At 31.3% G+C, this 27,389-nt stretch overlaps 1 protein-coding gene across 5 annotated transcripts; it reads left to right on the top strand.

Annotated features, from left to right (window-relative positions):
• Nucleotides 1-8,487: 8,487 nt before the first annotated feature.
• On the top strand, nt 8,488-26,733 carry LOC143068113 (uncharacterized). 5 transcript variants are annotated; one of them, XM_076241903.1, is made up of 5 exons: nt 8,578-8,736; nt 11,427-11,510; nt 14,336-14,431; nt 26,431-26,550; nt 26,597-26,733. In XM_076241903.1, the coding sequence occupies exons 1-4, from the start codon at nt 8,674-8,676 to the stop codon at nt 26,545-26,547; spliced, it is 360 nt and encodes a 119-aa protein (XP_076098018.1). In that variant the 5' UTR covers nt 8,578-8,673; the 3' UTR covers nt 26,548-26,550; nt 26,597-26,733. The 5 variants fall into 5 exon arrangements, with proteins under 5 accessions (XP_076098020.1, XP_076098018.1, XP_076098019.1 ...); XM_076241905.1 differs by having other exon boundaries at nt 8,488-8,620; nt 26,431-26,733; XM_076241904.1 differs by having other exon boundaries at nt 14,336-14,410; nt 26,431-26,733.
• Nucleotides 26,734-27,389: the final 656 nt, after the last annotated feature.

Here is a 27,389-nt window from a genome sequence, read left to right as displayed (position 1 = left end):
ATATGCTTCACGAAAACAACTCGTACTTCTTTATAAATAGGCTTAGAACAACAAAATTTATGATATTGCATTCGATATCATATGAAATGTTGCCGAAATAAATTGATCTACACACAATCTGTCTAGAAATTATGATAGTACACTCGAGTGACCACCACTTTTTCAAAAGACAACCATAAAAATGTGTTACCATTGCATTTGTTTCTTAACTTGTGTTTGGTACTTAAAGTCAAACACATTTCATTCTATTATGTGTAAATCATTCTTTTAGGGTTAGTCCAGGTTCAGGGTGTGGAGTTGTTGATCGCTCACAATAATACTTAGCTTTGTCGTGTTCTTTGTGTGCCTGTCCCAAGCCAGAAAGGTATCAGGGGTTTTCCTTGGTAAATATCTTTCATTACATTTTACACTAATAACTTCAATCAGGCCATTCGGTTTCTTTTTTGTTTTGTTGCACATTTGATTTTTTAACTTAATATACGAATCGAGTTTGACTCATGACTGAAGGTACCAAATCGATTTGTAAACATTCTGGTCATTCATGATGGAATACTTGTCTCATATGCAATCATACGACACCTCATTTATGTATAACATTTGCTGTTCTGTTAGAAATACATCAGAAATAAAGCATTTATTGAATGTTTATTGTCTGCATTGGAAGCAACTTACACTTTAAAAACAAGTTTCACTTGATAACGATTGTTTTCTTCTATGTTGTTAACATAACCAATACGTAAATAGGAAACTATTTGTATCATGACTAATGTGTAAAACTTTTATCGGTGAACACAAGGCTGTTATCCGAATGTGTTTAATTAGAATTGATTTTTCATTCAAAAAAATAAACGTAATAATTTTTTTCTGATTTTTTGTCGAGCCTGCAACTTTTGTTGCAGAAAGCTCGACATAGGGATAGTGATCCGACGGCGGCGGTGTTAGCTAACTTCTTAAAAGCTTTATATTTTAGAAGGTGGAAGACCTGGATGCTGCATATTTTGTATATAGATGTCTCATGTTACGAAGTTTCCGTCAGTCACATGTCCAATGTCCTTGACCTCATTTTCATGGTTCAGTGACCACTTGAAAAAAAAAGTTCAGATTTTTTGTAATGTTGAATTCTCTCTTATTATAAGTAATAGGATAACTATATTTGATATGTGCATACCTTGCAAGGTCCTTATGTCTGTCAGACAGTTTTCACTTGACCTCGACCTCATTTCATGGATCAGTGATCAAGGTTAAGTTTTGGTGGTCAAGTCCATATCTTAGATACTATAAGCAATAGGGCTAGTATATTCGGTGTATGGAAGGACTGTAAGGTGTACATGTCCAACTGGCAGGTGTCATCTGACCTTGACCTCATTTTCATGGTTCAGTGGTTGTAGTTAAATTTTTGTGTTTTGGTCTGTTTTTCTCATACTATATGCAATAGGTCTGCTATATTTGTTGTATGGAATAATTGTAAGGTATACCTGTCTAGCGGGCAGATGTGATGTGACCATGACCTCATTTTCATGGTTCAGTGGTCAAAGTTAAGTTTTTGAGTTTTGGTCTTTTTATCTAATACTGTATGCCATAGGTCATCTATATTTGGTGTATAGAAATATTTTATGATCTTTATGTCAGTCGCGCAGGTTTTATTTGGCCTTGACCTCATTATCACGGTTCATTGCACAGTGTTAAGTTTCTGTGTTTTAGTCTATTTTTCTAAAACTATAAGTAATAGGTCAACTATATATGTTGTATAGAAGCATTGTTAGCTGTACATGTCTGCCTGGCATGGTTCATCTGACCTTGACCTCATTTTCAAGGTTGATTGGTCTTTGTTTAGTTATCTTGGTTAATGTTAAGTTTATGTGACAGTTGTATTAAAGCTAAGCTTTATACTTTGGACTATCAACATAATATCAATGATTAGAATAGAAGTCGAGACATTTCAGCGTGTGCACTCTTGTTTTTTATATAGAGCAGAATTCAAACGATAAAATTGAGAATGGAAATAGGGAATGTGTCAAAGAGACAACAAACTGACCACAGAACAGACAACATCAGAAGGTCACCAAAAGGTCTTCCCCCAAAAAACGATCCCCAAGAAAAATAGGTGAAAAAAAACATCTAGCTGGTATCTAAAACTTCCCTTTTTGGTATATTGAGAATGTCCAGTCCTCAATAACCCAACTTTCAGTTTTTACATAGTTAGTTGATGTGTTTCCCTCGGTTTTATTTTGAACCCGGATTTTGAAAAGTGGTATACTACTGTTGTCTTTATTTTGCCGTCGTTTTACTATCTTAGTCAATATGCACTGTGTATCTGTTGTTCCGTTTAGGTCTGAATAAAAGTGATAAGGAAAACAACTGGGCTTAATGTTAATTACGGTTCCTTCAATACAAAACATTAATAATAGTGTTTTTTTCCCCTCAACCTTGAAAGGTGACATAAAATTTCCAAAGAAAAAAAAAAAAGAAAAACAATTTACATAAAAAATTAACGTAAAGTTTAATACAATAATCACCAAACTATAACAATACAATAGAAAATTGAAACGGAGAAGGTGTCAAAAAGACAACAACCTGATCAAACAGCAGAAAATATCACAAGGTCACTAATATATAAAGATGAAAATTACCAAGTAAAACAAGCAACATAACACTACATCACTACAGTTACGAAGACCAACAAAAAAAATCAAACGATGTAAAAAGTAAAATCACAAAAATACTGAACTCAGAGGAAAGTCCCTAATCACATGGCAAACTCAAATGACAAAACACATAAAAAACGAATGAACAAGAACTGTCATATTCCTGACATGGTACAGGCATGTTAACATGTAGAAAATGGTGGATTAAACCTGGTTTTATAGCGTTAAGCCTCTCACTTTGAATGTAGTGTACCTAAATGAAATACATTTAGACTTGAAACAATTAAGTTCATTGATGCAAACAAACTTTATTTCCATGAAACAACTATAAATATAAAAAAAATCTTGTTTAAAAACTAACAACAACAACATTACTGAAATCTGATTTGAAAAACGATTAAAACTAAACATCGGCCTTACAGGTGACCTCCACCTGTTTTTATACTTATACCAAGAATGTAACATAAGCGGTCATTTAGGTATCTGAGTCGAAAAACGAGACTATTTTATTTTAGACATTTTGAATTTATCCCACATTAGCAGCAATATATCAACTTCACTTGCATAAGATATATGCATTTCCCAACTCGTTCGGTATTCAAAAGCTTGCAGCTGCTACTAAAACTTTATAAAAATCATCAGTTTATGAGAAGAAAGTTGATGAACAGGGGTTATATCAAAGAACGTTTCGTTCTTTTCTAAAAACAAATATCTGCAGAAGATACCAAGACCTTGTTGATGAATATTCGGTATCAACTCAAATAATACATGTTAGTTATAAAGTATTGATTTTATGTACTGATGTTTTGTACCATTTTAATTACGTTTTCGAGTATTCTTTATATTTGTCTTTGTATATTTTTACCTTACAAGCTTAGTCTATTTTTGGTAATATCGTGGCTCGCGATCGATATTTTTACATCCGACATTTTTTTTTTGTTTTATGGTCATTTTTGTATACTTGCCTTTCATTTTTGCTCATGTGATTTATCAATAGGCAGTCTTTATGGCATTTTCTTTGTCTTTGTTGACATGGAGGTTTGTTTTTGTTGTGATTAAAACACAATGTTGTTTGCTGTATCCCAATTAATGATATGGTTTACCTATCATATCTGTTTTTTTTTTTTTGCTCACTTAATATTGTCAATTTAAGCGACTGTCATACAGGTGAAATATTTAGCTTTCAATAAAATCACGTCTGAGTTACCATTTTGCACACAATAGAATGTCTGTACCATTTCAGGAATATAATAGTTGTTTTCCATTCGTTAAATGTGTTTGTGTCTTTTATCTGCCTGTGATAGAGGACTTTTCGTTTTGAATTTTCCTTGGAATTCGTTTTATTTTTTTATTTTACTATTTGTTACTCACAGTTCATTACTGTAGGTTGATACACATAACTGATTATTTGTTACTGACAATTAATAGTTATACTTAGTATCCATTAGATGAGTTAAGTCTTTTTCAACTTATTTGTATAGTTCTTCTTATGTTTTACTGTTAAACCACTGTCCCGTGTTCGGGGGAAGGTTCACTAAGTAATCGATTATTCTCAAACAAATTCACCGACGGATTTTACTTTGCGCGTCTCTATGCATTATCTATAACATCAGCTATACTCTTGGCACACAATGTGTCAAATATAATCAATGTTCATCAGGTTACCTTTTGTATACAACTTTTAATTTCGAATTAGTGTTAATTGATATTGTGTTTTTGTTAAATTTAGTTACAATTTTTAAAGACTTGTAGACGACTTAGGATTTGACATATTTTATAGATTCGTTGAATATGTCTATCTAAGCAATAAAAAAAGCAACAACAACACAAAAGAAACTTATAACTGATCTACATTTAAGAGTATTTGCATTTGATGAAATTTAATTCAAAGACTACTTTTTTACAAAAAGTAAGACATGAATATCCAGATTTGTCTAATTTTAAACACTAACAAGGGAGTTAGTGTGAAGACCTCACAAGTAGGCTGAGAACTCCTCCGGATGCTGAAGTTTCTCGCCTATTGAAGACATATTGGTGACCTTCTGCTGTTGTCTGTTCTATGGTCGAGTTGGTGTCTCTTCGACACATTCCACATTTCCATTCTCAATTTTATGAGAAAGCAAACGTGCTGGAATGCCAAAAAATGTTAGTACCGCCTAGGTGAAAGACCATATTGTACTAATAACTAGCACAATTTGCATTTTTAGTAATGTATAATAAACAAAAGAAGATGTACGATTTCCAATTAGACAACTAGACACTGGATTTAATGAAGTGAATGTTAACGGTCATGTGCAAACGTACAGCCTTCAACAATAAGAAACCACAATTGGGTACAATCCGCTTTAAAGGTCCCGACAGAGAAAATATGCAACCATTTCAAAGAGAAAACAAATGGTCTAATTTATTACAAAACAATTTATGAAAAACAAAAATAACACTTATGAATCAAAGAAAACAACTTAAACTGCAAGCTCCTGATTTTGGACAATATCTATTAGAAGATGTGGTAGGAGTGCCAATGACACAACTATTCATCCATGTCAATTTGTTAAAGTAAACCATTATAAGTGAAAGAACGGCCTTTTACACGGAGACTTGGTTCACATCGAACAGGAAGCTATTAAGTGTTCCAAAAAATAATAGTGTAAACCATTCAAACAGGGAAACCAAAGGTCTGATCTATATAAAAACGAGAAACGGTAAGCACTTATGAACCACATTAACAAGCGACAACCAGTGAACAACAGGTTCCTGAATTAGCAGACATATCTTTGCATAGTTTGGCCAAATACTGCGCTGATATAAATATATAAACTATTGTAAACAATTTCATGTTAATAAATGTTCCGATGAACATGACAATTAAAGATCTTTCATCTGTATCAAAGTATATGTAAGAATTTTTTAATTCAACAACTAAGAAGAGTATTCAGGAAAAACCGTCTGTAACCAATTTTGAAGAAAAAAAGATATGTTAATAAATACGAAAGAAAGAAAACACTAACTTTGTATCTAAGATGAGTTTATTTGCAACCACTGGGTCGATTTCACTGCTGGTGGAGATTTATTTCACTTAGGGTATCACCAGCCCAGTAGTCATCACTTCTGTGTTGACTTGATTTATCATTGATCTGTTCATAATTATAGATTAACTGTTAACAAAATTTTTGAATTTTTGAAAAACTAAGTCTTTTCAACCTTAGGAATAGATTACCTTAGCTGTATTTGGCAAAACTTTTAGGAGTTTTTTACTATCAATACTCTTCAACCTCGTACTTGATTTGGCCTTTTAGAGCATTCTTTTGTTTCCAAAACGCGCGTCTGGCGTAAATATTAAATTTTATTCCTGGTATCTATGATGAGTTTATCTGTCTTTGTATTGTCCTCTCAATTGCTTTTTGTTTATAGTGCAATCAGTTATGCAACTTGAACATTCGAAATGGCATTCATATACCAGTCAACAAAAGAAACGATACACGACTTTGGATTAAAATTTATCAAAAAGTATGAAATACAAAACAAAATGAGATGTACTATTTTAACAAGCTTTCATTTGCAATGTATGCACATACCATAATGAGAATCAAAACCTCTCGGAAAGTAACTAAAATCCGTGTAAACGATCATAGGGTGCGAATTACTTTTGCGGAAAGTTAGAAAAGAAATAGACACACAATTTTCTAATTACTAAATGAATTTTTAAAGGAGTAGGTCCGGTAAAGGCCTCAAATTTCAGGTTCATCTAACGAAAGATTTTGAACACTTTTTAAACACTAAAGTGTCTATTTCAGTTGATTCAATTAGTTTATATAAAGGATTTCAACTGATTAAGTCATTAAAAATGCTCCGATTGAAGCTTAAATATGGAAAATATATCAAATATGCCCAAAAATGTCACTTTTCAGATGGTTTTGTCAAAAATAAGAGTAGTCGCATCCGTGTTCATCCTCAACCTTTAAATATGTTATGTATTATCATCCAATACAACTTACATTTCAATATTAAGAATGAACACGAATGCGACCACTTTCATTTAAGACGGAAACCGTCTAAAATTTAACTAAAATGCTAAAATTGTGAAGATTTCAGTAATTTAGCATGACTTAATGATGCTAGTACCCGATATATGTGCATTGTATTGTCAAAAAACAGCCCATATTTATGTAGCAGAAGCATTCTACTTTCCAATAAATAATTAAAAGTTTACATTTCAATAGTTTGGTAAAACTGCTATATTTTACTGGACCTACTCCTTTAATGAAAAATATTCAATATGCTAATCAATTCACGTTCATGTTGTAACTAATGGGTTGAAATATTGTTTTTTGAAATTTTTGGTAAAAAAAGTGTTTTTTAAAATCTCAAAAAAATAAAAAAAAAAAAAAAAAAAAAAAAATGTTTTCGACTCAAATCAATGCTTTAGATATGAAAACAACACACTGCAACTTTGGAACCTTCCGGATTAGTTTTAAGATTGTTACCTTTTTTTTTAATTTCACTTTACGCATACTGTCTAAGGTAAATCATTTGATAATGCATACATTTTAACGATTTCTTGTGGGGCCGAACTTTGCTTTACAAATAAACGAAGAAACTGTTTGATTTTTAAAAAAGAATTAATGGCAAACAATGTCTTTATCTCTAAATGAGAGGTTGGCATCATTCGTTGCAACTTCTATTTTTAAAATTGTCGTTTTATGTAAATTTTGTAAAAAAATTCAAATTTCGCCAAATGACGTCATGAAAGCAAAAATTATTATTTTTCAAACGAATTTAGATTTCCAATGTCATTAAGTATTACTACCTTCAATATTGGTCCTATATGCGAAAAACTTCATCTTTAATTTGAAAAAAAGTCGTGTATCGTTTTTTTATTGACTAGTATATATTCTTTTAGTGTATTTAAATCTTGATCGCTAATGTTTTTTATGCAGATATTTTTTTTTGACCGAATTTCGTTTGCAAAAACATCAATTGGGACAAACTTATACTTTTAATGCTTATTTTTCGGGTTTAACTATAAAGTTAACTTTATATGTGTATATCGTTTTATTACTTGGTAAATTATCATGTAAACAAAACTCATTTTGTTTAAGATTAACAATTTGATATTAAAATTTATGAAAATTAACTTATCTGTATCAAGTCAGGAATATGACAGTTGTGTTTTTATTCATTTGTGTGTTTGAGCTTTTGATTTCGCAATTTGTTCGGCGGCTTTCTGTTTTTGGATTTTCCTTGGAGTTCGATTTTTTTTGTTATATTACTCTTTATAACATAAACACACATTCTACAATGATACAATCTGTGTTTAACTAGATGTAAAACCAAGTGTAATCTAGAAGTTTCTTCGAAAAAATATGTTTGTTCCAAGTCAGACTTATGACAGTTGTGTTCCTTGTTCTGCTGGTTGACAAAGTCTAACGTTTGATTTGATCAGTTTTATGAACTTTTCCTCTTTTTTTTAATCTACCTTGGAGTCGTTATTTTTTTACACTTTTCATTATTTATCTCATAATTGACATAAAAAGTTTATGATTTATGTAATGAATAAGTATCTCAAAATTTCAATCCCAGCAGTATGTGGAGCATAAAAAGAAATGTAAAGCACATAAAAAAGAACATACGATTTTAAAATCTAAGCGTAAGATAGGTATATTAGTGGTCCATATAGTGTAACGCATATAAATGTATGATGTCTCTGTATCTGTCAGCGTGATATACATTTTGATGTTAACGTTTGAAGTTAATGACCATAACATATACCAGTATTGGTTCTAAGTTACACCCACAACAAATAAAATGGTTGAATTTCATTAAAGTGACATAAGCTATAAATAGTAAAGTGATAAGTTAATTCATCGTGATGATTGACATTTAATATGAATAGAACGATTTTTGTTATAGCGGATTTAAGGATGATACTGTAAAAAGAGATTATGAAATTCTATACATTTTGTACTTTTGATAAAGTAAGAGGAAAGTTAAGTTGTATTGAACATTTAAAAGTGTCATAACATTCCAGATGTCTACTTTATGGCTTATCCTGGTAATAGTGTGTTTAAGCGGTAAACTATTTTCAACCAGAGTATGTATATGTTTTATGTATTAGACAGTAGTATGTATACACGTATGTTTGCGTGTGTGTGTGTGTGTTTGTGATTTTACAAAAATTATAATTTGTACAGAATTTTTGTACAAGTTATATTTTTACTGTTACTTTTTCAAACATCTGAATATAATATGATGAAACAAACATTCTTTGTTTTTCTACTTCACCTAAATATTTGCCTGACTATGTGGAATAGCCGTATAGCATTGATATAAAGTTTTAATAAGGAGGTTCTTAGATATTTTAGAAACTGAAAATTTTGTATACGTGAAATTTTTTATCAAAAGTTTACCCTGCAGAACGTTCTCATCAACAGAGCGTGCCAAAGGGGGACATCGCATACAATACAATATCGTTAGTAGTAGTATTTATGGTTATATTGATGATGTTTAAAAAATTTGATTATTGTAATATTTGCTTCATACTATGCATACACGCTGATTCTGATTTTAATTTGCTAGTTCACAATAAGACCATGTCACCTGACCGGAAAATCATTTATTTCTGAGCCGACAGATCGTTATTCGTACTCCTAGTCGCCGATTTCTAGCGGAGAAGAGCAATTGTCATTGTTTACCCTCTCGAGGAATAAACCGAAGACCTCCCTTATTTTATGCGAGCACACTGCTACGAGACTCCTGAGGCGATGTAAGACCGCAATATCAAAATAATAACTGTACAAAACCATAAAAGCGCTGTTCTTAGATTTCACTTTTTTCGCATAAATGTTGTATCTTTGTGTCATGAAGTAATATACCTTATCATTCTTTTCCATTACGTTAGATGGGTCATCAATATTTCAACTGGATAAACAAGTTTTCCCCAAAATACTTTTTTTATCAAAATGTTTGCAAAGTTATATCCTGGTATAGAAAGGTCAGAGATATTATGAAAATATTTGGTATCCAGTATCTGATTTAAATAATTTCTTTTGTATAAATTTAGGTTAACATAATACGTTTTAAAATACAAATGTAATTAAGATCATATAATGAAAAAGTTTAAATCCAAAGAGCAAATGATTAGTAATAATAGTACTTTATAATCAGTTGTGACTTCATATTCAGTTGTGCATAATTGTTAAATCGTATGTTTACTTATTTTAAAATACTAATAAAATCAAATACATTTATCGTGCTAACCATGTTTTGGTTTGTTCTACTGTCATTTAAGAATAAGGAAATGCTATACAACTCCGGGTTCATTCATTAAACAATATGAATGAACTTGAAATTTTGTTCTTAGTGCGTGTGTATTTTTCAAAACAAAAGCATGATTCAGTTGTAATTTAAATATTTGTAATACAAAGAGAAGTTGATAGAATAATTGCCCATTATCCGTAATTATTTTTATAATATACAGAGATATAGGATTTCCCGACAGACACATCACGTTTTAAAACCTATTTATTGCGCCAAACAACATAAAATTGATTTTTTGTCATTTATTGTATCTAAATTTGTCAGAAATATTCAATGAAAATTACGAAATAGACGAAACGCAAATACAAAATGTCAATTCTAGTATATATGATGAGTTTATTTACAACGAGTTCCATGAATATTCAGAGAGGAAACGAACAATGCATGATGCATGATAAACTTCATATTATCTTACTATCAATTGTTAAAGTCATATGAAATAAAATATGTATAATAAAAACCACAAGTCGAAAACAACACCATAACCATAGATTAAAAGAACTTTTATATATCTACCTTTGGAACTATTTTTTATAAAAATAAGAATTTCATTCAAAGACAAACTATACAAAAGACAAAAATGGAAAATATAAAATAAAATGGAATCTTGAAGTTCAAAGATTAAATAAAAGTATTGCAAACGACCCCATTTGAATGCATACAACTATTCTAGAAGACAAAATTAAAAAAACTTTCAGCAAATTATTTTGTTTCCTTTTCTTAAACTACACGTTTTTAAAATATACTACTCAAACTAGAAAAAAAACCCTTAATATTTGTATCTTTCACTGTATAATGACAAATATGGGCGATTACAAACGAATCTATGACAGGATTTTACCTTTCTTATTATCAACTGTCTATTTCTTAGCAGTAACATACACTCTGGCCAATCAGAAGGCGTTTACATATCTAATTAGATATTTTACTCGCATGTATGTTTAAATTATACGGACTCAATCAATTGACGTGTTTCTAACTTATACAAAACATTCTCCCGCAGGGATATGATAAAGAACGACCGAAATCGACAGGTTTGGGGTAAACAACACGAATTAATTGACCGAAACTAAGTGTTTGTGTCTCAGCTGAAAATTGACTCGTTTCCCATTACTAGATCAAGTTGTTTAATTAGTAAATTTACAGAGTGTTCTCTACTTTTACATTTTTTAAAGTGTGGATTCGTATGGCGGTTGATGCTTAATTGGAGATACGTTTTCTCTTTCGTCGCATCCGGAATTTCTCGGCTAGGACTTTCTGCTGTATCCGAATTTCATGGACTTTTCATTTTCATTTGTGTATTACTTTTGTTCAGTTTTATCTTTTTTTAAAACTACGATTGTATCTTTATTTCAGAAGAATAATCTTTTTTTTTTATTTGCAAACATAAAGAAATGTTCGTGTTGTTAGTTTTACGTCCGAAATGGAATTGCAATTATTTTTCACATTTTTCATATGTTGCAGACCTATTCAATCAAAGATTTAAGAAAGAAAATTCATGACCACAATCCACAAGATTCCAAAATACCATTAATTTCTCATTTAAAGGTAAGAACAATCAATATTACATGTAAATTGTATCAAGTAACTTTCAATTTTAAAACCAGAAAATCTGTGTTTTGCGTAAAGAAGTAAAAAATATGGACTAGCAAATTTCAGGATGTGTCTAATATATAGGACATTGGTTGGGAAGTTCCTGAAATTAAGAAAGTTGATTCCATGTTCATTGAAAATTTATCATTTGTAGACCATACTTTGTTAGCTTGAAAAATGTAAAATCCAAAAATAATAACTTCTCACTTGTAAGGCATTCGTATAAAATTTAATTGTATTGACAACGACTTGTGAACAAAACAAACATGTCAAAAGGGGTACAACAGTCAGCATTGTGTTATAATCTTTTAATAACTATAAAAAGTAAACAGATATGTAAAAAAAACACATTAAGGCATATAGACAAAGCATAAACGCAAATTTGAAAGACAAGAATAGCACAGTAACACAATGCTTTGATTTGATTTTTGGTGTTTAAACGCCACTTTTAAGAACTGCATTTAGGCTATTTCGTGGCGGCCAGTTTTTATTAGCGGAGGAAGCCGGTGTGCCCGGAGAAAACCACCGACCTTCGATAGGAAACCTGACAGTCCTGGTCAATTAGGATTGGAGTAAAGTGCATCCGCATGAGCGGGGTTCGAACTCACACCCTCATTGTTGACTGGCTAGTGATTCAGTAACACAATGACGGGATGTATAAGCTCTGTGACACGTTAAATGAAGATCACTAAAACAATAGTAAAAATAGACTAAACAATAAAAGTAATATTCAAAAAGACAAATAAAATTTACAATACATTATTTAGAAATCCCTGTCTTTATGTGTGAAATATTTGGACATAATTAGTTTGAAATCGATAACGGTACTAATCATATGAAATTTACTCTGTAGGAATTGAAGCTGCGATATCACACGATATCACACGAAAACGAAACGAGTGTCTGGCGTAAATACAAAATTTAAGCCTGGTATCTATGATGAGTTGATTTTACCATTTCATAATCAATAGAAAGGAAATAAAGTAAAATTAAAAAGAAAAGTTAAATGTTAAATCAAAATTAAAGCCGTTTATAATCCACTAAAAACACATACGAGGATAAATAAGTGAAATAAGAGGAGTGGTATGTAAGAAGAGGTTATAAAAACAACTTGATACTGCAATGCATTGTGCCGGTAAAGCAAAGCAACAAAACAAGTATGAGTAAAATGTTGACAAATAATATTATTAGACTTTAAAGAGAGCTCACAGATACCAAAACAAACTCACAGTCGTAAATCATATACTTTACAAAAAGACCCTTTCAAATTCACCCTCCGAAAGAAAATCGTCCAAATAAGTGGAAAAAAGTAAGGAAAAGAACCACTTTATAAATTTGTTCCGTTTGAGGATATCTTAGAAATACTATAATCTTGTTTCAAAATATAAGATAATCTTTGCATTTAAATTGTTGTACATGAAAGAAAGTTTAAAACATTATTTAACAAGACATTATCTTACAACAAAAAGGCAGGACTTGAATGGACAGTTTAGATCTCTCAGTTGATACGATATCAAGAGATTGCGTTTCTAATCATAATGTCCACGGTAAAGGGTTGCTGCTTGCAAGGAAACTATTGAAACAAGTATTCAAATGGTAAAGTGGAAATGGAAATAATTTTCTAAAGAGGGGCGAAAGATACCAGAATCATATTCAAAATCATATGACTATGCCATGGCTGAAAAAAAAAAGACTAATAGACAAATAATAGTACACAACACACAAGAAGATATCAAAAACTTAGCTTTACGAGGTTTGCTAGATTTTCTTCTCCATGATGTAATTTCTGTTTCATAAACCACTAAAAATAAGGTTCACGTGACGAAACCAATATCAACTCCTTCTTTCCGCGATTAGGACATGCTAATTTTAGTTTTATGGCTTCTAAATGCAATTGTTAATTATTTTTTTCATGAAGCCCTTTCTTTAACCTCTTTCGAAAAAATAAAGGACCTTTTCATTCTAGGTTCAAAAGTAAATTCATTGTATAAGTACGACTGTCTTCAATATTCATTATTGCAAAACGTGATATACATGCAATATGAGATCGTAATGTCGATAGCGATTTAAAATTTCAAAAGTTTCTCTGAATGTTTTGTTATACTTATAATTATAAATGAAATAAGATGTGGAGTTTATACAATGAGACAGCCATTAGACGATACAAATATCCAAATACATATATAAAGCATCATATGGTCTACAACAAAAGACTGGTATAAAGACTATGTTAATCTCTTTATCTTCCAGAGTATAAAATTACTAACCAATAACTAAAATTACAACGATCTGTAACAAAACCTGATTCATTACCAATATAGATAGTTTTCTATCCATGACATCAATACAAACATAGGTGTCCCGTAATGTAAAGGCGTTGTTCATATTTTTGTTAGATATGCATATATTTATGTTAAATTTCAAATAGTTGCTTCGGTGCTTTAAAGAACATGTAAGTATCAAGTTTATATAATCAACGATGCTTGTCGATAAGCACAAAACAAATTATGTAGACATTTTAGTGTAATTTGCATGTGCTCAATATTTAAGACTACCAAGTATCTGTCAAAATATATGTTTTGTTATTTTTCAATTAAAGAAAATGAATTTATGCCATCTTTCGCAGTTAACTCTCCATAAATACCCATAATTTTTAAAAGAAACTAATACGTTAAATTTCGAAAAAAAAATCTCTTATTTTTTTGTAAAACTTAGAATTAAATGCTAAGTATGATACTCCTTCATTTGTTAGAACACTTACTTTATTACTATTATTTCAGAGAATATTGTTGAAAGCAAGATTAAACATGTTAGACGAAAGAAACCGTGAGACAGATTCAAAATTGGAAAAAGAGGTATCACTTAAAAACTCAAAGGTTATCTTTACACTCCCGTTCATTAGATAAAATAAGAAGAACAACTATGATTAGTAAAACATAAAGAACCCGACTTTATGAAGTCGTCCTATATCTTTTCTGCCAGTATATTAGTTGAAAGAAGCAACAAAGAATGTAAAAAAAAAAACAAGTGATATGCACATACACGTACACACAAATAATCTTCTATGTATGTGCCTGTCCCAAGTCAGGAGCCTGTAATTCAGTGGTTGTCGTTTGTTTATGTGTTGTTTATGTGTTACATATTTGTTTTCGTTCATTTATTTTTACATAGATAAGGCCGTTAGTTTTCTCGTTTGAATTGTTTTACATTGTCTTATCGGGGCCTTTTATAGTTGGCTATGCGGTATGGGCTTTGCTCATTGTTGAAGGCCGTACGGTGACCTATAGTTGTTAATGTCTGTGTCATTTTGGTCTTTTGTGGATAGTTGTCTTATTGGCAATCATACCACATCTTCTTTTTTATATATTCAAAGATACCAGGCGTAAAATTTAGCTTTTCAACAATTCATCTCTTCAGATACAGATTCAAACAGTGTTTGAAACCAAACATATCTTATAAGATGAGTTTCAATATCCCTCTGGTGTCTTTTGCCCCTCTTTTAGACTAAATCTATTTTTGAAGTTACAAAAAGTTATAACAAATAAGCTAAAAAAAAACCAACAGAAAAACATTTTTCAAATTTCATGCGGCCGAAGCACATTTCTGGAATTACCTTCATCAGGAACGGTAATACGAAGCAAAAGGGGAAAACAAGGTCAAAATATACAGAAAATTTTCTAAAAAAACGATTTTTACTTGAGAAAGTTGGAAAGAAAACTTGTATGCGAGTCATTTCCAGCTCGAAAGGATTCTTCATCTAAGTCCACACTAAAAAGGCTTAATGCATACATATATAATTAGAAAACACTTTTCCGTCGTCTTGCTTTTAAATTTCGCTTAATTAATCATGTTTGATCGACACCGACACCACGATGAAATACATTGAACGTTTTCAGACCTTCAAATCAGAAGGACAGTCGAAATTCTCTACAGTTAGCTTTATCTGATGAATATTATTTTAGCTGTATTTGGGAAGACCTTTGACAATTATGGGTTCGAATATTCTTCAGTTTCGTACAATATTTTGCTTTACACATTTTGTTTTCTATATAGACATCACTGATAGGTCTTTGGAAGAGACTACGCAATTCTGAACCCGGTCCTAGCGTTCTAGATATAATAAAGGGGGTAACTTGCTTTCAGTAACTGAGGCATTAAGCTGTGTCATGTTTAAATGCAATCCCTTTCCTTGCTTTCTTCCGACATTACTCCATCAATCGCTTTTCCATTGCATTTTTAAGCTTTTGGTTCTTCTGTTGATTTGAATAAGATTGATTTTTTCCCGGCATATATGAATTATGTCGCAAGTCTTAGCCCTTGTAATGAATTAAATCAGGCCGTTAGTTTCCTCATTTGAATTTTTCTACATTTATTATTTCGATGCCTTTTATAGCTGATTATACGGTATGGAGTTTGTTCATTGTTAAAGGCCGTACGATGACTTATAGTTGTTAACTTCTTTTGAGTCCCTCGTGAAAATCATACCTCTTCTTCTTAGTTGTATGGCTTATCGCATATTTTGTACATTAAGGAATTAGATTGCCGGAACAGATGTTTTGTTCATTCAACTATTAGGATTCCCTAAAATAATGATGTTTTGAATTTTGATTCTTAGGGACTTTCCTCTGAGTTTTTTTTTCGTGATTTTACTTTCCACATTTAAATAAAAAGTAAAATCACAAAGATAATGAACTCCGGGGAAAATTCAATCGGAAAGTCCCTAATCACAGAGCAAAATAAAATGACAAAACACGTCAAACGAATGGACACCAACTGTCATATTCCTGACTTGGTGCAGGCATTTTCAAATGTAGAAAATGGTGGATTGAACCTGGTTTTATAGCACTAAACCTCTCACTCGTACGACAGTCCATCAAATTTAATAAAATTGATTTTTTTTTTTAATTTAAACATATTTTATTGTTCAAAATGACAAAAGGATCAGACACAAGTTTAAAAAACTTAGTAACGTCTTCTTCGAAACAATACAAAATATATACATTAATTAATGAATAGACATTAGACATTATTTTATCAAACCAATCATGGGCCCTTGTCGGGCAAGATACAAAAAACATCATAATAAAATGATTATATAAACATTAGTGAAATACACAATAAGTAATACACAAATAATAAATTGATAATATGAGCAATGTAGGATATAATTAAGGTAAGAGGCATTGAGTGCAATGAGGTCGATTTAATATTAAAAGAATATGATATAAAGTTTATTAATACGGGAAAAAAAAAAGAAAAGTAAAAATAGAACCAGGAATATAGTATCTCATTCTACAGTAGTTTTCCTCATGACCAGTGCACAGCAGTGAGGAACTTTTACATCACAACAATGCAAAGGTCATCAAGGGGAGGTCCTTCAGAACTAGCTACAGATACATGAGATTACTCCAATAGTGATTCTCCTCATGATTAATGCACAGCAGCAAGGGTTGACATTGCTACTGGGCAATATTCATCAAGGGACGGTGCTCTAGAATTCAATATAGAGAAAATATAAAGTTAAAATTACAAGTAGTAGAGGGAGATAAATCCCATTAAAACTTTTCAAATTTCTTAATGAACAAGCATAATTCTGATAATAAATTCTCATCTTCATTATTCATTAACCATATCAGTTTTTGGTTAGGGTCAAGATTTTAAAAATTCTTGCAGCAATTATTTATCATTGTTATCATGTCTTTCCTTTGGTCCGATAAACTATCACAGTTGAAAAGAAAATGTGTTTCATCATCGACCTCATTACTACAACATCTCTTACATATTCTATTGTGTCGGGAAGTATTACTATATCTACCTCTCTCTATAAGTAAATGGTGAGCAGATATGCGAAATCTTGTTAGACTCCGTCTGTCTTCAAATTTATTTTTTTAACAATATTGAGATATTTTTCACAACCAAAATTTGATTTAAAGGTAACATATGTGCATAGTTTTCCTTCTGAGTGAGTTTTGAGATTTTTTTCCCAATCTTTCAACATGGCATTTCTTAGTTTTCTGTTGTCAATTGGTTTAGCCGTGTCTGAGGATATTTGATAATTATTAATCAGTGAAAGAAGTTTTTCAGATGACATATACCACGACGGTTTCTTTGACTCATACAATTTCTTTGATTCTATAAATGCATTATATAACAATGGAAAGTTAGTGTCTGATTTTTCTAGTCTGTAATAGTATTTAGTCATTGCTTTAATCATGTTAAAATATATTGGTAGTCTTCCCAACTCAGTTAATACTGCAAAATTGGTGCTTTTTTTTGGAGCTCCAAGACTAAATTTTCAGCAGATAATTTAGAGTAAATATGGTCAAATGAAAAAAATTCATTTCTATATTTAGATGACATTGGATTAAAGGCACCCCATATCTCACAGCTGTATAATAGGATGGGTTTGATGGTATGATCAAAAACATGCATGCTTGTTTTGACTGAAGGATGCAAGGATAAAAATTCTTTAGACAACTTAAAATAGGTTTTTAGTGCCTTTTTATACAATTCATCCTGGGCTACTGTAAAGGAGCCAGATGCACAAAAATGTATACCCAAATATTTATATGAATTAATACACTCTAGTTTTACACCATTTAGCATAAAATCATATTTGTTAATCAATCTACCTACCTTGTTGAATATAAGAACCTTTGTTTTGTTTGTATTCACACTTAAGCACCAATCATTGCAGTAATTTTGCAAAATGTCCAATTTTTTTGGCAAACCATTCGGAGATGTTGACAATAAAACAATATCGTCAGCATACATAAGGCAGTGTAAATCTTGATCATTTATTGAAACTGGGTCTTCAGAGTGTTTTAAATAGTTTGTCAAATTATTAATAAAGATCTTGAAGAGGTTTGGACTAAGATTGTCTCCTTGTTTCACCCCCAGGTGCGTTGAAAAGGAATTTGTTAAGTTTTCATTTACTTTTACACATGATTTACTTACTTCATACATGCTTTTAATGATGTTGTAAAAAGAAGATCCCACCCCAATATCTAGTAGTTTCAATTTGATTCCAGTGTGAATAACAGTATCAAAGGCCTTTTTGAACAAAGCAGGCATATAGTCTACCACCAGGGTTATTACAATATTTATCAATAATTGTCTTGATTACAAACATGTGGTCAGAGGTCCTAGCTTTCTTTGTGAAGCCAATTTGGCAGCCATCAATTATTTTGTGTTCGACTAGAAATTTGTCAAGTCGGGAATTTAAAATAGAATTAAACAATTTTCCTATGGAACTAGTTATGGTCAAACCACGATAGTTATTAGGATCAAGAATATCATTAGCCTTATGTAAGGGTGCAATATATCCTTCTGCCCATTTTTCTGGATAAATGCCATTACTCAAACAAGAGTTGAATATTTTTTTGAAGCAACCAACTTAAATACTTTGGCTGCATTTAATCATATTATTTGTAATATTGTCCAACCCAGGGGATTTATTCCACTTTAATTTTGAGATGGCAGTGATAATTTCATTATCAGTTATTATAAAATCTAATTCATTAAAACATTTCGGGGATATCTCCGCAGATTCTAAACTCTCCTCAAGATGTTTAACCCTATCTAAAAAATTATCATTAACCTTATTTAAATCTTGAAAGTGATGAAGCCAGTCAGATGGTGATATATTGTTAACTGAGGAATCATGATTTTTGTCCTGTAACTTATTAATTAACCCCCAGAATAGTTTGGGATTGTCCTCATGAAGAATTTCTAGCTGTTCTAAAATATCTGCCTTAAAAACTGTCTTTTTGGTTTTTCCGCATTTGTTATATTCCCTATATAATTTGTAATAATGATTTTTAACCATTGGATCTTTCGGATTAGAAGAGTAAATTTTTCCATAATTTATAAGATTCTTTCTCATTCTGCAAATCAGAGTCAAAGAAATTTTTGTGTTTCTTTTTCTTTTTCTTATATTTAGGTTTTTTTTCAAAGATTGTTCGGCAGCCTCAATGAAAATGTTAGTTAGTTTAACTGAGGCTTCATTTATGTCTATTTTTGAAGTAAAATGCCCCTTAAGCATGAAATCTGATATTTTTGCAAGTACAGATGGAGAAGTTAGAGCCTCCTGAAACACTGTAGCTGAGTTATCTGACCACATGTATCGAGAAGACATAGTATGCAAATCATGATCAATACAATCATCTCTTAAATTAGCACTAATTTTACAATGACAATCGGATAATGTAGGTACAAATTCAGCAACTCTAAAATACAGAATATAATCAAGGGCACTCTCCGACACAATAGAATAGTCTACAACACTTGCTCCATTGGGAGTATAACAGGTATAATTACCATTTAAATCACCAAGTGTACGCCCATTTAAAATTCTGAGCTGATGAGAAATACAAAATTCACATAAATCTTTCCCTCTACAATCAAGCTTTTTGTCTCTGTTTTTACGCAACATAATATTTTTTTTCAAAGGATATGAATTGTATAAAGGAAGAAAATCTATTTCATCTTGTATAATTAAATCAGGGTGTGATCCAGCTCTGGCATTGAAATCACCACAAAGAAGTATATCGGCATCTTTACAAAATAATGTGATATCATTTTCTAGACATTCAAAAAGTTCTATGTCTCCTTTCTTTGTGTAAGTGGATGTCACAGGTGGGTAATAAATAACACAAATATATAGGTCTCTGTGAAAGCCAAAGATTTTTTTTTCTAATTTAACCCATTGATAATCAGTGTTAGACAAATAATTTAAGAATAAAGACATAAAAACAAAGGAAACTTGTTGAAGTGAATCAATGGATTTTAATCGAGTGCTTCGTTTTACACTATAAATAAAACACGAACACACCGAATTGTTTGTGTGGAATTACTTATGCGCAAATCCTTTTTTTGTGTAGACATAACTGTAATAAGTGTCTGTGTGTTTCTCATAATAATTCGTACTTCCTATATTATGCAAATTAAAGGAAAGGGTGTCAACTACACAATGGTAAGTATAGATTTGAAACTTAATACTATAATCTTTCGTTAAAATCAATTGAATCGTTATTGATAATATAAAATTTATAAATTAAAGTAGTTATTCATCAAGATCATTCGAGTATTGCCATTACATGTATATAAAAATATCTTTAATCATATGTGTTGTTAACAGAATTAAGGTTGTCAAAGCAGAGAACAACGCTTGGTATTTTTTATACAATTTTGAATAGATAAACAAATATTATCATTTTCTTAAAACAACATCACCGAATAATAACAAATTGATAGTAATCAACATCAGATTTCTCTGAGTTGAAAAATTAACACAATATAATAGATAGTGTTCAACATTTTCATTAATAAAACCACACGAACAATTTGCATTTTGTATCAAATTTGCTTTGAACATGTCAGCATGGAGTGCGCTACATCTGTTACGCAGCCTTGTGTGTAAAAGTTAAACTGAATACAAACGATCTCATAAAGAACCATATCTCGGAGGTTTATTATTTCTATAGTATAGTTTATGCAAATTTAATTTAAAAAGGGAAAATGTAGGAATCTGTCCTATACTCAAGTCTGCAGTATTCCACAATGCTATAGATGACGGAAAATAAGACTGTTGATACGCTGATAAAAGATTTACGGGAAAAGTAATATTTTGACTGTTACACAAATTATAATTACTAATCCTACCTACATACCTACCTACCTACCGAGTCCTTATTATGCCCGGAGGCACATAGGGCATGGACTAGATCTTTCCACTCATCTCTGTTTTGTGCTTTCTTTTCTATTTCACCCTAATGATTACATGTTTTTTTCATTTCGGCTTCAACTGTTCTTCTCCAAGTTGTTTTGGGGCGTCTTTTCTTTTCCTTTCAGGTGTCCATCTTAGGGCTACTCTGGTCAAGTCTTCTGCTGGTCTTCTAAGATCATGGCCAATCCATTTCCATCTTTTCTGCTTCAATAAAGTCTCCATGTTGTTGGATCCTGTTCTTTCATGGAGGTCTATGTTGGTGATCTTACGCTGCCAGAATATCATTAAGATCATTCTAAGGCAACCGTTGTGAATACTGGAGAGCTTTTTGGTGTCCTTTTCTGTCATTCTCAAGCATTCCGCTCCATATAGTAGCACTACTAGTACACAACTGTTATATAGTCTAATTTTGGTTTTGGTGTTCTTACTGATGTTGCTTGTCTTCCAGATGTGTCTTAGTTTTAAAAATGCAGTTCTTGCTCTTCCTATTCTGGCTCTGATGTCGTTGTCTGCTCCTCCTTAAGATGTTACTATGCTGCCCAAGTAGGTGAAAGATGAAGTGAAATCTAGGGGTGTCTCATTTAAATCTATTACAGGAGGCTCTGAGGTGTTAAGAGGCATGACTTCTGATTTCTTGATGTTGATATTCAATCCAATCATACTTGCATTCTTTTGTTACTAGTGGTTTTGTCTTGCATGTGTGTTTCTAGATGTGATAATAAGGCCAGATCATCTGCATAGTCCAGATCTTCTAGGTAGTTGAAAAGAGTCCACCTACTGCCTGTGTTGTTACTGTTACTGATGGTGGAATTCATTACCCAATCGACAACTATTATGAATAGAAGGGAAGACATAACACAGCCTTGTCTAACTCCGAATTTTACTAGAAAACTAATGTCTGATGAAGTTCCCACAGTGCATCGGAATTCTGTATAGAACATTTTGATAAGTTGTACTATTATTGCTGGTATTCCATAGCATCGTAAGATCTTCCATAAGCCTTCTCTGTATATGCTGTCAAAGGCTTTTTCAAAGTCTATAAAGTTAATGATCAGTTGTCTCTGCCATTCTGTGCACTGTTCGGTGATGTTTCGTAGCACAAATATGTGGTCACAACAACGTTAACAATAATTACTAATATCTGATACAAAATCCGGAACCAAATCGTGTAAATAATCTGGCGCTTGATTATTAATAATCTTATAAAACATACATATTTTTTTAACCCGTCTGACGCTTAATTTTTCTCATCCCGTCTCTAAATAGATACTGTGCCTGATAGCGTAATTAGTTAATCCCGTAACTATTAGAGCAGCCTCGATTTGGATATTTTCCAACCGATCAGAATTTACTTTTTTACAGTTACCCCATACTTCTGATGAATATTCCAAAATTGGCCGAATAAAACTCATATATTTTTTTTTCTAAATATTCCCTGTTAAGTCTAAATTTTTAGTTTTCGTAAAACATTAAGCTGCTTCGAAGTTTTTTCTATCAGCTTATCAACATGCTTACTCCATTTACAGTCACTACGAAATATTACACCAAGATGTTTATGCGTATGAACTGGCTCTAATGTAACGCCTTCAAAATCAAAAGAAAAATTACTTTGTATAGTTTTCATACTGAATATCATAATATCTGTTTTATTTGGGTTAAACTTCACCAGCCATCTTTTTGACCATGCACTAAAATAAACAAGATCTGTGCTGATTAAATTTCTTAAAATGAATTCATTATGAGCAGTATGACCTATTGAAGTGTCATCTGCAAAAAGCCTCTAAAATCCAGAAAAAAAACCATCAGCTCTATCATTAATACATATCAAAAACAATAACGGTCCTAAAACCGAACCTTGAGGCATACCGGCGTTTAATTTTCCAAATTTTGAAAGTGAATGTTTTAAGACAACTTTCTGAGATCGGCTACACAGGTAGCTTTTTAACCAACCCAGCAAATCTCCTTTTATACCATATTTTTCAAGTTTGTATAGTAAAGCCTTAATCCAAACAGTATCAAATGCTTTACTTATATCAGCAAATGTAATGCTAGTTACTAGCTTATTATTAAGCGCCAATAAAATTTTGTTGTAAAGTTCAATCAATTGATGCGTAGTGGAGTATCCTTGAATAAATCCAGATTGATACTTATACAACAGTTTATTTCCATGTAAATGGTTAAAAATATTTTTGAAAATTTTTTTTCTAATAATTTACTCGCACATAAGCAGACAGGTTTGTAGTTGGAAGGTAATGATTTGTCACCACCTTTGAATAAAGGAATAACATGTGCAATTTTTCATTGATTGGGAAATACTTGATCATGAAGTGATTTATTAAAAAGTAAACATAATGGTTTTGAAATTTCATTTCTAACAGTAAGTAACATTCTGTTGCTAACAATATCTGGTCCCACAGCTTTATTTGCATCGAGCGTGGAAACAATATCAAGTACATCTTGTTAACTAACAATTATTTGTGAAAGAAAATAGCGATCATCAAATTCCGGTAAATTTGTATTTGCATCATCTAAATTAGAAATGGAACAAAAAAATTTATTTAAAATTTCCGACTTTTCTGTTCTTTCATACGCAAGGTTAAAGTTCTGATCCGGGTCTCTAAGCGGTTGGTCTGTCACTTTTAATTAGCATATTGATGGTCTTCCAATACTGTTTACTGTTTGCAACTTTCAGTTCATCCAGATTTTCGTTAATAGTCGCATAGAAATGCTTTTTAGCCTGCTTTTTTTTTTTAATTATTGACTCTGTTCCTATGTTGCTTATATTTATGTTCAGCAGATGTACTTCTTGAACGAATAAAAAAATTTCGAAGTCTGTCCCGTTTTTTCGTTTCCCGTCGCAAATTTGAATCAAACCAAACTTTATCATCGCATCTTATAGTTACGTCCCTTATAGGGATACACGCAGATGCTATATAAATAAAAGTGTTAGTGAAATTTGTAGCAGCAACATGAACATCACTTCCATCAGAAATTAAATTTTCCCAATTAGTATTTAGTTATTTTTGTTTCATCAAGTCATAATCCCCTCTCTTACAATCCCATTTAGATCTAATATATGTTGGACTTTTACTAAAACCACAATCAATTGTGACATATGTACCATCATGATCACTTATACCTCTATCAATAGGAATTGTGTCTTTATCTAAAACTGGTATAGAATCTGTAACTAAAATAGGATCAAGTAGTGACGAGCTACTTGTTCGTGTGTCAAAGTGCGTGGCTTTTCAATTAATTATGTTAATCAGGCCATTAATGAAAATAATATCTCTAATATTTGACGGTAGATCAAACATAATTTTTTTATTCAGATCACCTATACAATTATTTTCATCAAGGGCGTTTTTCAACATTGGATCAAAGTGTTGTCAGAAATAAACTGTAGATTGCCTTTCCGACCTATAATTTATATTAATAAAAATAGATCGAAGTTTGGTCTTTAACTCAAACCACATATTTCATCATGCTCTTAATCATGTCTACGGATTATGTGAACGTAATTTTAAAAATACATGCTAATACCACCACCATGTGAGTTTCTGTCTTTTCGAACTGGTACTTGAAACTCCATAATAGATATATCGTTATCAGTAATATAAGGGTCTAAATGTGTTTCTGTGAAAAATACTACATCATAATCCTCCATAATGTCGGCAATATAGTTCAGTTTGTTTCTTAGGCTTCTAATGTTGCAATGGAAAATTGACAATGTTTTCTCGGAATACTCTTGTGTGCGTTCAGGACCCGGGTTCGGTTCAATGTCACCACATATTAATAATAAACATAAAAGCAATAAATAAAAAGTAATTAAATTACTACAAGTTCTATATAAATTGCGTATACATAGTTTAAATCTTGAAATCATTAAGTATTAATTCTGCCAGCATATCATTTAAAGAAAAACAATACCGGTAAACTGTTTTTCTCAAACAACCCAAACTAGTGATAAAACAGTCCTATTGTTATCCTGTACGCTACAACGTCATTGCCCATTGTCAATTACAATACAAAAGAAAAGGATAACAATATAGGACTGCATTTTAAAACATAATACATAGCATGGACAAATATAATTCGAATAACCCTTCATGAATTTCCTAAAAATAAAAGGTAAAGAAAAAAAGAAAAATATGTACATGTACAAAAGGCAATGATACTTTAAAAACGTACAAATTTGATGAAAAAATCCCAAATAAGTGACCACTTTTTATATGCTTTTTCTTAACTTGTATGAAAAGAGAAAATAACTGATTTTCATATTGTTGTCAAATAAGGTAAGATATATAATTATATTACCTGGAACATAATAACCGTATCGGTGGTCACGTGATTCAATGTTTGTTTTTTTAAAACACACAACGTTGATTATCACTCATGTGATATAGAGTAGAACCAAATTGATAATGATGCATGAACAAAACAAACAGACACTATAGGTAAAAATGACACAAATAAAGGTAAAAAGTCTAATTTGGTAGGTCACATTCGTGAAAAGGGAACGGGATTGAAGTTCCGACATTAGGAACATATCAGATATCATCTATATAAATGATATTCCATAACGGTGAACCAACTCGTGATGGCGTCGGTAAAATGTACGAAGTGATGATTGCAGCTTCCCAATGCTTCACTATTGGGAAGCTGAAATCAACTCCTGTGTCGTCAAGTTTTGTTTTCAACCGACCCTCATAGTCAATTTCTAGATATAAATCCTAATCAAGAGGCAAAATCAAGTGCCCAATCACATCAAAAGAAGGGATAACAACTGTCATATTCCTGACTTTCCTATGTAGAAAATGGTGGATTGAGTCTGGTTTTATAGCGCTTAACCTCTCACTTGTACGACAGTCTCATCAAATTCCATATATTATATATTTACAACGATGCGTGAACAAAACAGACATAATAAATAAAATAGTCAAAATATGGTGACAGCAGTCATCACTGTGTTACAATCTTAAAATCGATTGGAATACGTACTGCTCCTATGTATAATCGTGTTCACCTCTTTGTTACATGTATCTTCTATTTTTTCTTGTGGATGCCTCATGTTTGAAGTTACATTTCAAAGGGAATTTCATACTTTTTAAACCATGTACAGTAGATATTTTTGTTGTCTCGTTTTAGGTGAATAATCGGGGAAGTAATGCGTATTATAACTGTGGAGAAGATGGATGCAAAGAAAAACACAAAATTAGAAGAGGTCCATTTGGTTGTAATAAAAGAAAAGGTTGCGGCCAGTAAAATGTTTAATCCTAGAAGACGAAGAAGAAATTATTTTCGATAAAAAAAGTTTAATATTAGACTTACATAAAGACGATTATCAAAACTATGAATTGTCTTGTTTGCACATGAGTTATGATTATTAATGTATATACTAGTAAAACCTTGTAAATTCAATTTTATGTACAAATAAATTGATAAGTAAAATGTTTTTTTTTATTAACGTTACACACATTGTCTAAACAATGATAAATATATAATTTAATTTTGGATGTAGCATGTCTTTTGTTTGGCTGAAAGTTTTATTGTCTACCAGCCCAAAGACATCATTTTGTAATGTTATCATGACGTCATGAACGTTTTTTACCTCCTCATGTTTATTTACTTAAAAATAGAATTTTGAATAAAATCAAAAGAAGTTAGTGTAAAAAGAAATTTCGTCTACTCAAAATAACATAAAAATTAACATTTTTGACTTATAGTACGCTACGCGGGTTATTCTATGTGCATCACATATTTTGATGTTGTTTCTTCATAGACAAAAAAAAATATTGCAGTCATTGCTAAAATGCATTGAAAATAAACGTGTAACCAAATTCATCACATGATATCCGTAAACTTGATTCTTTTATTCTGACAGACAGTAATGTGCTGTTAAGTTTTCTTTTCTCTGAAAAAAGGACATCTCCCTACCATGGAAGGATTCTATGATTAATTCTCAGTATTCATTCATTTTAAGCCTAAATTATAAACTTAAAACAACGATATTTAGAATTAATCCAACGAATGTACCGGCCTGTGATACTGCTTAATCACAAATAGAAAATAGCACAGTATACGATTAATTTGAATTGGTTGCACTA

Source organism: Mytilus galloprovincialis, chromosome 3, assembly GCF_965363235.1.
Source record: "Mytilus galloprovincialis chromosome 3, xbMytGall1.hap1.1, whole genome shotgun sequence".
Classification (NCBI taxonomy): Eukaryota; Metazoa; Mollusca; class Bivalvia; order Mytilida; family Mytilidae; genus Mytilus; species Mytilus galloprovincialis.
The sequence above is the reverse complement of the archived record's forward strand: the minus strand, read 5'-3'. Positions and strand labels throughout refer to the sequence as shown.

Coding starts and splice junctions, on each gene's coding strand:
- LOC143068113 (XM_076241903.1), top strand. CDS start 8,674: ATGTCTACTTTATGGCTTATCCTGGTAATAGTGTGTTTAAGCGGTAAA. Junction 11,511..14,335: donor CATTAATTTCTCATTTAAAG/GTAAGAACAATC, acceptor CTATTATTTCAG/AGAATATTGTTGAAAGCAAG. Junction 14,432..26,430: donor TATCACTTAAAAACTCAAAG/GTTATCTTTACA, acceptor GTCTCGTTTTAG/GTGAATAATCGGGGAAGTAA.